This window comes from Dermochelys coriacea, chromosome 8 (genome assembly GCF_009764565.3).
Source record: "Dermochelys coriacea isolate rDerCor1 chromosome 8, rDerCor1.pri.v4, whole genome shotgun sequence".
NCBI classification, from domain to species: domain Eukaryota; kingdom Metazoa; phylum Chordata; order Testudines; family Dermochelyidae; genus Dermochelys; species Dermochelys coriacea.
This window is the reverse complement of record NC_050075.1, coordinates 1,202,069-1,215,464: the sequence shown is the minus strand read 5'-3', so window position 1 is coordinate 1,215,464 and position 13,396 is coordinate 1,202,069. Positions and strand designations below refer to the sequence as shown.

General features: G+C 50.6%; 1 protein-coding gene across 13 annotated transcripts in view; it reads right to left on the bottom strand.

Annotated features, from left to right (window-relative positions):
* Positions 1-13,396, bottom strand: part of UIMC1 (ubiquitin interaction motif containing 1) — a 59,568-nt gene that overhangs the window by 15,134 nt on the left and 31,038 nt on the right. For 10 of the 13 annotated variants that reach the window (XR_006283203.1, XM_043520621.1, XM_043520620.1 and 7 more), the window contains exons 5-9: positions 12,171-13,325; positions 12,061-12,096; positions 8,133-8,197; positions 5,087-5,184; positions 503-582 (exon numbers count right to left, since the gene is read on the bottom strand). Coding sequence is in view for 12 of the 13 variants with exons in the window: in XM_043520621.1 (XP_043376556.1) it covers positions 503-582; positions 5,087-5,184; positions 8,133-8,197; positions 12,061-12,096; positions 12,171-13,325 (1,434 nt within the window). In the remaining variant the exon portion in view is untranslated. Of the gene's footprint in view, positions 1-502; positions 994-5,086; positions 5,185-8,132; positions 8,198-12,060; positions 12,097-12,170; positions 13,326-13,396 lie in introns of those variants that run through there. The other 3 variants (XM_038412664.2, XM_043520619.1, XM_043520625.1) reach the window with 2 other exon arrangements.

Below are 13,396 nucleotides of genomic sequence, written 5' to 3'. Positions count from 1 at the left end.
CAACCACTTCAACTGACCCTGGTGCTCCAAAGGCATGGGACCAGTGGCTGGGATTGGGGAATCAGGGAGGGGTGTTAGGACCCTAGTGTCAGAGATGTACACCCTCCTCTGCTCTTAGGAAACCCACTAGAGTTTCCTGGTGGAGCATGAGGATTTCCAATTTGATAGAGGCCTGGAGCCTGGTCTACACTTAAACTGAAGTCAACATAGGGTGGCGCTCAAGGGGGTGAAAAGTGTCCCCCTCCCCCGAGTGCTGTAGCTATGCCGACCTAACCTCCGGTCTAGACACAGCTCAGCTGATGGAAGAAAGCTTCCATGGACTTAGCTAGTGTTGCTCACGGAGTTGGAGAAAACCCTCTGTCACTGCAGTCTGCACGTGCGCTAGGAGCTTGCAGCGGCCTAGCCACGGCCCCAGAGCTACACTGCTATAGCTCCCTCTAGCGTAAACGTGGTCTGGAGCGGGGACATGTCTCTGGCTTTTCCCCTTCGGGGACTCTCTTACCTGCATAGGTGCGTCTTTGCTGGCTGAATGGAGCTCTTCTCTCTCCGGCTCAATGGCTTCCAATGGATTTGGCTGGGTCTCTGAAACAGAAGTCTGCCATGTCACTGCGGGCTGCAGCCCCTAGAGCCTTTACTATCTCTGGGAGCTTAGCCCATTCGCTTGACAGGGTTTTCACGGTTTCCAACTATGTCTCACAGATGCTGGCAGATGTGTAACACCACAGCTGGATGAGAGGTTACAAGTCACAGCACAGGGTGCAGGCCAAAGCTGCCACAGCTTTACAGCTTCACGGGACCCACAGAGCATGTGCAGGGCGTTTGCTGGTGAACTGTGCAGTGCGAGAATGGAGTTCTCCAACCCAGCAGAGAGAGTCCCAGAATTCCCTCCTCTCCTGAGTCTCATCTGCCATCCCATGGTTTCAATATCACCAAAAGTCACATCCAACCAGCTGCAAGGAACTTCGCGACCTCCCCAGGGAATGAGAACTGCTCCTACTACAGATTTCAGAGTGAAAAGCCAGAATCAGGATATCAGTGGCAGGACCAACGAGGAGAGAGAGTCCTGGAGAAAGCAAATGATTCGGTTCCAATCAAGTTTGCTAATGAAATGTGAGATGAAAATTCCTTTTACCTCGATCCACCGGCAGTCGATTTAGCGGGTCTAGTGAAGATCCACCATATCGACAGCAAATCGCTCTCCAGTCGACCTCTGTACTCTACCCCCGACAAGAAGAGTAAGGTAAGTCAACCCCCCACGGCGTAGACCCCGCGGTAACTCGACCTCAGGTGCGTCGACTCCAGCTACGTTATTCACGAACTGGAGTTGCGTAGTCTAGGTCGACTTACCGTGGTAGTGTAGACCTAGCCATAGAGATGCAGGGCTGGGAGGGAGCTCCAGATATCACCTAACCCGCCCTCTGCACTGAGGCAGGACCAAGTAACCCTAGACCAGCCCTGACAGGGATTTGCCCAACTGGTTCTGAAAAACCTCCAAGGACGGAGATTCCACAGCCTCCCGTGGGAGCATGTTCCACAGCTGAACCACCCTGAGAGTTAGAAAGATTTTCCTAATATCTAACCTCAATCTCCCTGGCTGCAGACGAAGCCCATTGCTTCTTGTCCTGCCTTCAGTGACATGGAGAACAACTCACCAGTGCCCTTTATACCAGCCCTTAATCTATTTGAAGACTTATCAGGTCTCCTCTTCTTTTCCAGGACTAAACTTGCCCACTTTTTTTTAACCTTTCCTCATAGGCCAGGGTTTTAAAACTTCTTATCACTTTTGTTGCTCTCCACTGGACTCTCTCCAGTTGATCCACATCTTTCGTGAAGGGTGGATCCAGCATCCCAGCTGGGGCATTCCCAGTGCTGAGTGGTGGGGGACGGTTACCTCCCGTGTCTGACATACCACACCTCAAAATGATATTCATGTGTTTCACAACTGTAGTCACTGTCATGGAGTCACAGGCTCGGTGTTCTGGAACTGCTCTGAGCAACGTCAGGCAAGACTCTAGCATAGGGTTGCCAGGTGTCGGTTTTCGACCTGATGCCCTGTCAAAAAGGGACCCTGGCAGCTCTGGTTCGTACCGGTGACTGGGCCAGTAAAAGTCTGGTTGGCAGGGCTGGCAGGCTCCCTACCTGGTTTTGCGTGGCTCCCTGGAAGTGGCGACATGTCCCTCGGCTCCTACGTGGAGGGACGGCCCAGAGGCTCCAAGCGTCGGCTCCGCAGCTCCCACTGACCAGGAACTGCAGCCAAGGGAGCTGCGGGGGCGGCACCTGCAGGCGGAGGCAGTGAGTTCGCACTGCGGAGAACCGCCAGGCTGTGCCCCCGCCTAGGAGCTAGAGAGACATGTCACCACTTCCAAGAAGCCCCCTGAGGTAAGCGCCGCCTGGAGCCCATGCCCCCTCATGCATGCCAACCCCCTGCCCGAGCCCCCTCCTGCACCTTAAGCCCCTCATCCCCGGTCCCATCCCAGAGCCTGCATCCCCACCCAGAGCCTGCACCTCCTCCCGCACCCCAATCCCCTGCCCCAGCCTGGAGCTCCCTCCTGCACCCAAACTCCCTACTGGAGCCCACACCCCACACCCCTCCTGCACCCCAACCCTCTGCCTCAGCCCAGAGCCCCTCCCACACTCTGAACCCCTCATCTCCACCCCCCAGCCTGGCGCCCCCTTCTGCACCCTAAGCCCTCATCCCTAGCCCCACCCAAACCCCTCTGCACCCTAACCCCCTGTCCCAGCCCAGAGCACCCTCCTGCACCCTGAACCCCTCATTTCTGGCCCCACCCTGAAGCCCTCACCCCCTCCTGCAACCCAAAACCCTGCCCCAATCTGGTGAAAATGAGCAAGTGACTGAGAGTGGGGGAGAGCCAGTGACAGAGGGAGGGGGGATGGAGTTAGTGGGGGTGGGGCCTCAGAGATGGGGCAGGGCAGGGGTGTTCGGTTTTGTGTGATTAGAAAGCTGGCATCCCTCCTCTAGCACAGTCTCTGGCCTGCAGGGCCACTCTCACAAGGGCAAGGAGCCTGCTCAGCTTTAGTGCTTCCTGGGTCTGACCTCGGCTGTCCAGCCCCCTGCTTACCCCATGAGCTCCCCGCAGCGAGTCCCCCTGGACGGGACCCCTGGGGGAGCCTCACACTGCTCCAAAGAGGCCCTGCCCCTACTCCATAGTCAGCAGTGACTCTCAGCCAGTGTGTGACACAGAAGATTTATTAGTCAACAGGAACACAGCGTAGAACAGAGCTTGTTAGCACAGAAATCAGGAACTTTCAGCAAAGTCTGTCTGGGGGGAGGAATCCTGGGGTCCTGGCCCTCCCTACCCCTCCCCGAGTCCCAAACCAGGAGACTGACTCGCTTCCAGGGGCCCAGCCTCAGACACACCCATTGCCCCTCCTCCATCCTTTGTCTCGTTTCTGGGCAAAAGGGTCACCCCGTTGCCACCTCTCTCCTGGTTCCAACTTGTGGCAGCTGGCGGGCTCCTAAGGAGAGAACCCCCAGCCATCAGTTGCCAGGTTCAGAGTGTTTTGGTCATTATCTGCGTTCAGGCAGCTAGAGGCAGCCCCACCTGCCCATTCGGGTCTCAGCAAAAATCACACACCCTTGTCCCACCACCTAGGTATGTGTGTAATACACAGGGGAAACTGAGGCACACACAGTATTCATGCAAAACATTAAGAAAAAGCCTCCTACTTAATCACAATCACAGTGCTGATTCTCACTCAGTGTGTGATCTGCTGTACCCCAGACCCTTTCCAGCAGCACTGCCACCTCCCTACCCACTCCCCATTGTGCAGCTGGGCATTTCATTTTTCCATCCTAAGTCAAATACTCTGCACTTCTCTTTACTGAATTTTCATCTTGTTGATTTCAGACCAATTCACCAATTTGTCAAAATTGTTTTGAATTCTAAGCCTGTCCTCCAAAGTGCTCGTAACCCCTCCCAGCTTGGTGTCAGCTGCAAAGTTTACAACCCTAATCTCCGCTCCACTGTCCAAGTAATTCGTGAAAATACTGAATAGTACAGGACCCAGTACAGGCCTCTCTCTCCTGCCATCCATCTCCACCTCCTCACAAACAGAGGCTAGGAACACCATTCCTCACCCATCCTGGCTCATAGCCATTAATGGACTTAGCCTCCATGAATTTATCCAGTTCTCTTTTAAACCCTGTTATAGTCCTAGCCTGCACGTCCTCCTCAGGCAAGGAGTTCCACAGGTTGACTGTGCGCTGAGTGAAGAAGAACTTCCTTTTATTTGTTTTAAACCTGCTGCCCATTTTATTTGTTTTAAACCTCTGCAGGACTCCCATTAGATGCACCTCCCAGTTTGACAGCAAACCATTAATAACTACTCTGCGTACAGTCTTTCAACCAGTTGTGCACCCATCTTACAGCAATTTTATCTAGCCCACATTTCCCCAGTTTTCTTATGAGAATATCATGTGGGACTGCATTCAAAAGCCTTACTATAAATGAAGATATATCCCATCTATTGCTTCCCCATATCTGCTAGGCCAATTACCCTGTCAAAGGAGGAAATTAGATTGGTTTAGCATGATTTTGTTCTTGACAAATCCACACGGGCTGTTCCTTATAACCTGTTATCCTCTAGGTGCTCACAAATGGATTGTGTAATAGTTTGTTCCAGTATCTTTCCAGGTATTGAAGTTGGGCTGACTGGTCTGTAATTCCCTGGGTCCCCTTTGTTCCCCTTCCCCCGTCTGACCTTCTCCGGTCCTCTGGGACCTCACCCCTCCTCCATGAGCTGTTAAAGATATTCGCTAGCAGTTCTGAGATTGCTTCAGCTAGTTCACCCTGGGGTTCAGACAGATAGATTGGAAAGGAAAGTTTCTCTGCTTTAAATCAAGAGGCAAACACAGTTTGCACAACCAAGAAAGTAAACCAACCAGTCACATGAATTTCAGCGCTGTGAAGACACAGCGGGAGGAGAACTCTTGGTCCTCTCAAGGAATAAAACCAGAGAGAAAAATGCTGGATTCCCCTTTTGGGAGAGCAGGGGGCGGGATTTAGAGCGCGGATGGCGTGTCCTTTCCAGAGCCCAGTTCAGCACATTTCAATACGCCTCTTACCAGGGCAAACAGAGATCTCTTCTTCAGCAGCAGCAGCAGGGCTCTCCACGGCCACCTCTGGGCTCCTCTTACTGCCAAATGGGGTCAAGGCAGAAATGCTATCAAAGCAAACATACATATGTCAAATCAAATCAATCAGTGTCACAGCATGCAGCTGGGTCAGACACGCACTCAAGGATCTTCAGCTAATTACTGTCTGACCGCCAGAAAGGACCCAGAGAACTAACAAACATACAGATTTAAAATGCCATGTAATGCCACATGGCTGAAAGGAACTTCCCACTCCTAGAAGCCCATGATAAAAAGATCTGGAAGGTCATTGTGTCATGCAAGAGGAGTAAAAATATTGGCTCAGAACTAAAAGATGCCTTTGATCCTTTCTGTTCTCAGTTCTAGGAGTTCTGCGGGTAGCAGTGTTTCCTTACCTATATCAAGGAACTTGTTGGAGACAAAAGAGGAGGAGGTTTGTTTGACACTGTACTTCTCTTTCTCCCCATCCTTACCGTGAATTCTTCTTTCTATCCCTGTATGGAGCTTTCTAACCCAGCGGGAATGTGATACTACTCAAAGCTTCCCTACAGCAAAGTCCTGCCAACGCTAGCTTAGTGGCACTTTTGTGCAGTGTTTAACCATGTCTGGCTCCTCTGTTTGACCTTCCAGTTCCTCCATTTTCTCGCTGGAGTGCAATCTCTTTATGAAACAAGAAGCCGTTGCTGAGTAAGTGTGTTCCTCATGCTGATCACCTCAGCCCTTGGCATGGCTTTCTGATTAATCTGAGCGACTATGCAAGAACACACTTTAAAAGCATGAATCCCCACCCCCGGCAGATCCAAGATTTGTTTAATTTAACCACACGCCTAGCTAGAGAGGAGGAAACAGACACCATCTATTTTTGATAAATAATCTAATTCTGAGAGGAAACCACAAGTGACTTCTCTTTCTAAAGAACCCATCTCAAAGCATGCGTGTGAGTCCAAGCTGAGCACGTTTTACTGTGTGTGTAACACTGGGGTCACTTCCAAAAGACTCTCACAAAACAACTTACTATGACAGTTATAAAATGGGCTAATCAATTTACAGTCAAACCAGAGTGCTTGTTACATCATCTGTCTCTTAGTACCAAAGCACAGAACCATTTCTTCACATTCTGATCTGCTGCACTCTGTACCAAGCATGGGGGCACAAACTGCTGGGTGACTTCTGCTAATGCTGCTTCTATGAGCGCCCCACACCTGAGCAGGGTTTCTCCTGTAGCTGCCCCAGCAGCTGGCTGACCAGCATGGCCAGACATTGTCCAACAAAGGGCTGCACTGGCACATTGCCAGTAGCCAGAGAGCTCGCTTGATGTGTACACAACCAAGACGACGGCAGCCACCTTTATCTGCATACACCGGGGCTATCTGCTGAAATAAGAAGTCACAGCAGGCAATGGTGAAGCTTGATCCCAAAGAGGGCAGCCATTGGCTGCACCGTAGCACGCACAGGGCCGCATTTTGGCACATCACCTGCCCCCGGGTCAGATCGAACAGAGGATTAAACCTGCTACCTGGACACAAAGGGTGACGCACGAGCCCTCTGGAACCCCTGACATTGGGAAGCCAGCATCCAGTCCAGCTGCTATTACCAGGGTGCTGCCCTGGACCCTGCTAGGGAGCCCCACCTTCTGAAACAGGCTCTGGCTACTGGGTACCTGAAACATTACACCCTCCTGTCCCCCATCACAACTCGGGGGTAGGAGCTCCCTCTTCCTTCATGTCCCAACCACAGGGCCCCCTGCTGCTACGAAGGGAGAGAAGGTTCCACCAGCCAGCCTCTTTCAGGGAACCATTGTCAGCACCAGCATCAAGCAGCAATAGATCGAAACTGATATGACTGGAAGTAGCCTAACAGGGCATACTCCCCCAGCACATTTCAGCAGCCAGGAAACTTACCAGGGTCTGGTTCATTTCACCATCTGGGCTGCCTGGGAAAGCTTCGCGTGGCAGCAGAGGCCAGCGTTGCATCAGTTCACACCTGAAGATTTTCTTCACTGCCATAGGGCTAGACACTTTCTGTGTTTTTAAAGACTGCTAAAGTTCTGCAGAAGCCAGGCAGTATAGATCCCCTTGCTCTGCAGGGCGAGCTTCCCACTGGCCTGAGGTGAGCAGTCAGCCGGCATTTCAAGCCCTGTCCCTAATCTCAGGTGTTCAGCCCAAATACTGCCATATCAGTGAGGGGGAGAAGAGAGTGGAGAGCAGGCAGGGAAAAGGCAGCAGCTTTATGCCAAAAGCATTTTGAACTATAAAAGTAGTTTAAAGCACAATGAGAATCAAGCAGTTTCCCACAGCTGGGCTTGCAATGCCTGCAAATATTGAATCCTCCCTAGTAAATTGCTCCCCAAGTGCTCCCCATATGCCTGCCGCTCAGAGCTTATCTAGTCTGCAAGAACAATTGCAAACCACCCCAGTCAATGTCTCCTAGCCCTGCAGTGAGAGACGGCAGCCAGAAGCCAACTAGGGTCCCATTCAGAACCTGGTTTTACCAGACAAAGGGGCAGAGGTAAAATCAGAGGAGAATCATGCTGCCATGGCCCATTCCTGCCACCAGTTGAGGACCAGACTGGCTGTTTCCATCTGGGGCACAGTCTCTGGCACGACACATTTTCTTTGCCTTCCCCCTGTTCTTTCCTCTTCAAAGGCCTCTCCTTTTAATAGACCTGCTGCAAACTTGCCTTCCTGGAGAGACCATGCAATCCTACCGCTGTGTCTCATCCTTCCCGCCCCAGCCCCGTCCTATTGTTGTTACACCTGTCAGATCAGACTGCTGCTCCGCAGGGCACAGATCATGTCCTCTCAGCTGCAGTGCAATGCCCCTCGCACATGTCGGGGTGAGCGTTCTCCTCCCCCCATTGTCCCTGAGCTGAACACTACAGCGACACCTCACAGCAGTGATGCAGCTACTACAGCACACCCAGAGCACTCTCCTGCCTGGGACTCCGGGGGGGGGGGGGGGGAAACAGGGCTGTGTGTCCAGGAACCAATGCTCTGAAATGATCCCTCCTCCTCACCTCTGTGTAATCTGCATTGGTTCCCCATCTTCAGGCATGTCCTCTGCAAATAGCGCCTGGGAGGCCTGGAAAGGAAATAATGCTGATTATAAATAAAACACAGGCTAGCAGCAGCCAGTTCCTCATTCTCCAGAGCTGGCTGAGATTTTCCAAGCTACCTTCCCACTGTTCACTTACAGAGGGAGCTCTCTGTGTAAACCTTTCAGAGACCAGAAATCTGCCTGCCTGTGTGAAAGACTTTGAAAAATAGGATAGAATCTATTCAATTTACTCTGAAATTTGTTCACAGGAGCCTGAAAATAGTAAGTTTTTATGACAACACTGATTAGCCAAATGTAACGGGGCTCACTGGCAATTAGTGGACAATCAAGGGAACTGTAATGGAATGAACGGACATGGGAGGTCTCTCACCTGGTTTGGGTCACAGGGCAGCGTACAGACGGGCCACCATAAGCACTGTTACTCTCATTCTGTTCATTGGCATGGCACGGGGGAGAGGGGTTGATCACAGAGGAACTGGCAGAAAAGCAGTTACGCTCCAAGTGTGTGTGGTGGGATGACCCAGCAGCTCCCCCAGTGACACACACTGACCACAAAGAGCAGCCTGACCTGGGGGTGGGGAACCTCCAGGTGGGGTGACCACACAGCAAGTGTGAAAAATCAGGCCACTTTTTTTTCAGGGAGAGGGAGGGATCGTTACTTATACAAGACAAAGCCCCTAATATCGTGATATCTGTCACATACACACACCTCCTCCGGGCTGTGATGACACCAGGAGTTTTGGCCTAGAATTTCCCACCACTGCTGTCAGCTCCACCCCGGTTACTACCGTGGGAAGGCACCAGCAGTCGACTCTAACCAGGTTAAGACCTGCACTGGCCTGGGGTTCCCATCACCACCGCCGGCAGTGGAGTAAAATCTGTGGCAGCAGCAGTGGGAAATTTGACAGGAAAACTGGCGTAGAGAAGGCTCAGGTGAGCGGTAATTATACTGAACCTGGCAGCAGATCACCTACAGTGGCTCAAGGTGCTGCTAAGCAACTGGAGGTGAATGGGAGGGGAGATCTACTCTTTGGTTATCATCGGGAAAGGGGACCAGAAAGCACAGTGTAAAATGAACTACACGTGCTTTTTTTTTTCTTTTGGCGTCTTTGTGGCAGATAAAGACCTGCAAGGTTTTGTGCTCTGGGTTTCATAGAAAAGTTTTCAGGCTTTCCCCCCTTAGAAATATCAGCAAGGTCAAATCTGCTCTTCCCTGGCTTTGCAGGAGGCCCTTGGTGGTTCAGAAGATATGCACTGTGAGCTCCCGGCTTGCATCTCTAAGACATCTCGTCTTCCAAGAGTTCATTAGGCACTAGGGTTAAATATGTATTAACAACCCCTGTGATGTTACTGACATAAGCTGGGACCGTATAGATCATTGTTGCAACCAAGATCCTGTAGTGGCACCAAATCTTGTATAAAGGGAGTCAAATAAGGTGTCTAAGACAAGGTTATGGTTTGCTGGTTATGATTATGCTATCTGTGTGCATGTATCATTTTTTTATTTAAAGTATTGGCTCTATACTGTCTGTTTTCAAACTTGTGCTAGGCTTCTGGGTGACACCCCAGACAAGTTGGTGTCAGCTCTGCCTAGCCTGCTGGATGGCCCATTAAGGACCATCAGCTACACAACTGACCCACTAAGAGAAGGCAGACACGCCTTGCAACTCAGCAAGTATGCAGGGACCTGCCTATGGACAGAACTCTGAGGTTTTTCCAGGCCAAGTGATAGAATTCTTGTCTTTAGGACAAAGGAAGACAGACCACATGGCAAGAGACTATAAAAAGCTGCTGCAGCTCCTCCATCTTGTCTTCAGTCCTGCTTCTTGCCTCTGGAGGGACTTTGCTACAAACTGAAGCTCTAAACAAAGGACTGAATGACCTCTCCCAGCTGTGGATGGACTCCAGAGACTTGATTTGAACCTGCAGTTTATTCCATCACTGCTGCAAGCCTGAACCAAGAACTTTGCCATCACTGTATATAATTGATTCCATTTAACCAATTCTTGCTCTTATCTATATTTCTTTCCTTTTTTAAATAAACCTTTAGATTCTAAATGATTGGCAACAGCGTGATTTGTGGGTAAGATCTGATTTGTACATTGACCTGGGTCTGGGGCTTGGTCCTTTGGGATCAAGAGAACCTTTTTTCTTTTACTGGGGTATTGGTTTTCATAATCATTTGTCCCCATAGCGAGTGGCACTGGTGGTGATATTGGGAAAATGGAGTGTCTAAGGGAATTGCTTGTGTGACTTGTGGTTAGTCAGTGAGGTAAAACCAAAGTCCTCTCCGTCTGGCTGGTTTGGTTTGCCTTGATGTGCATAGAAACCCCAGCCTTGGGCTGTAACTGCCCTTCTTTAAGCAATTTGTCCTGAATTGGCACTCTCAGTTGGGTCCCACCAGAACTAGCATCGTTACAACCTCCCCACAAAGTTTTAAACAATCGGATTAAAAGTCCCTGCTTCCCCTCTCAACTGCTGCAGTTTCCAGTTTCTTTTGATCACATAATTTCATTAGTTCTCCAGTCACCACAGAGCTTTCCAAGTTAAACAAGACCTGAATTTCTAATGGAAAAGATGAGGAGAAAAAAATGTTTGTAACACAAATCTCTTGCGTCTTTTGTATCCATCATAAAGAAGCCAAAAAAGGGCACAAGGCCAATTTTTTCCCTCTGCAGGTTACCTTTAAGGCTTGTTTAAATATAGCTTCCAAATCCAAGCCCAAGAAAGAAAGAAACAAAGGCTGAGCACGGACTGCACAGCACTTCTACTTTCTACATGACATGACGCTTTCCCTGAGAGTGTTCAATGTTACCAGACAGAATATAAATATCACAGAACAAGGTAAGCATCTTTCTATCAACTGGGGTCAATGAACAAATACACTTGGAAATAGGAACAACAGAGTGGAGGCTTCCATCACAGAGAAGCTACAATTGTACAATGATCTGGGAGTAAGCCATTATGAAAAATGAGGGTTGGAAAAGGCAGACACAACCCTAAAATACAGCAATAATAAATACTTCATCTGACGTGCAATCTGTTTAAACTTAGCAATGACAGAAAGCTGTCTTCAGCCCTGCCAACAGAGCCCTGAAAAGAGACAAACGCTGACACCTAGTGTGCATCAGGCAGAACAACTCAGGCCAGGAAGACTAACACTGCAAACTCCCCAATCCAGGACAGCACCTGCTACCACAGAAACCCCTTGGGCAAGCAGCACTCTCACACTTAACTATAGGTTTCAGAGTAGCAGCCGTGTTAGTCTGTATCCGCAAAAAGAACAGGAGGACTTGTGGCACCTTAGAGACTAACAAATTTATTAGAGCATAAGCTTTCGTGAGCTACAACTCACTTCATCGGATGCATTCAGTGCAGTGAGCTGTAGCTCACGAAAGCTTATGCTCAAATAAATTTGTTAGTCTCTAAGGTGCCACAAGTACACGTAACTATGGAGCAGCTCACTCTATGGTCTGCAGTAGAAAGGACGTAAGAGAAAAAGGTAAGTACAACTGTATAGGCACCCCACCCACAAACCTGCCTGTAAACGCAAGAGAAAAAGGGCAGGCTTCTGCTGGGAAAGCTTGTGCGGCTATTAAGCTGTTGTGCCACAGGTTACTGGGCCCGCTCACCTGTGCTTTGCCAGCCTCTAAGGCTCTGCTCTCTCAGCAGTTCTGTATCCCGACGGATGAAGCTCTTGAAAGAGCGGGTGCTGTTCTGGAGCTCTGCCGGGCATGGGGCTGTACATGTGGGAGTACGCTGTGGTGCTCAGTATAGCCTGGGAGCTGACTGCAGCAGCAAAGGGGCCCTCTCCTCTCCTGAGGCTGAGCTGGGTGATTGGGGAAGGGAGCCACAGGGGCACAAACATAGAAACAAAAGGCACTGACCTTTGCTGGTGTCTGGTGTGTTGCACAGGTTGGCCCCTAGGCAGAAGTCAAGAGCATTAGCACCCACTGCTCGTACAACACGCGCAATACGTGCAAGCCGACTCCGTTACCTGGCAATAGCTGGTGGTTGGTTCATCCTCGGACGTAGAGGTCTTTTCCTCTTCCAAGTTCTGCCCTGGATTCTGCTCAGGCTCCCTGTTCTTTGTGGAGAGAAGCCAGGCAGTACTATCTGGCTCCTTCCTGTCATCTTCTGTGCCGTCAGGAATACCATTTTCCCTGTTTATTCGCTCCCCTTTCCCATGCTCAGCCTGGCTCAGGGGAGAAAAGCAGGGCACAACTGGGTCACCAAACTCCTTCTTCTGCAAAAGCTGCCTCTGAACCTGCTTCAGGCTCTTCTGATACACCTCCAGCTGGCACAAGATGACTTGGGTATACTGGTTTGGGTCCACCCCTTTGGGGCAGAATGGAACACCCCAATAATAGTGCACCATGCCTTTAGCATCTTCCTGCTTGCATGTTTCATCGGCCATGCTCAGTGTACAAAGCTCAGGTGCCTTGTCATGTCCCTCCGTACATTCCACATGCTCAACACAAACAGAGCCTTGCCCGCTATGCCCACGTTGTGGTGCACGCTCAGGGCCTCCTGCTCCACAGTTCTTCCTTGGAATGCTGCCCGGCTCCAAGGCCCTGCTCTTCCAGAGCACTGCGGAGCTGCCAGGAGTAGGCTCCCCTGCAGAACTTCCAGTGCCAGCCAGAGGCTGCTTGTCTTGTTCCCCTCCCATTGCTTTTGAAGTGCTGCATGAGCCTGAAAACAATCTCCGAGGTGTCAGTTGCCAAGTGCCCGGAGTAAACCGGGCAAAGGTGGGACTCAGGGAGATCAGGTTCTCCCTAGAAGGGCTGGGTAACATGTCCCTGGAATTGCTTCTTGCTGGTGAGGAAGGCTTTTCATTTGACTTTGTTAAAGGCTGGCTCTTCCCTGGAGGTACGATTATGCTGGATAGTAGTGAGCTTTCAACTATTTCCTGGCTTAACCTTGTCAGCACTACAAGGGGGCTCTTGGCAACATCTGTCTGTCCATTCCCATCAGCTTTTGTGCTTCGGGAGTGGGAGCTGCATTCCGACCGTGGGGAGTCGGGGCCAGGTGGCACAGATCCGTGGATCTCAGCCTTTCCTCGCTCAGCCGGATGGCTTTGCACTGGCACGCATGTTGCCCGTGCAGGAGGTGGTGCAGAGGTCTCAGCAGGGGAATCTAAAGGCTGGTAGCTCTGAAAAACAAAAGATTTGCTTTCCAAGAGATAAATTCTTTATTACAAAAACAAACACCAAGGATAGGCTT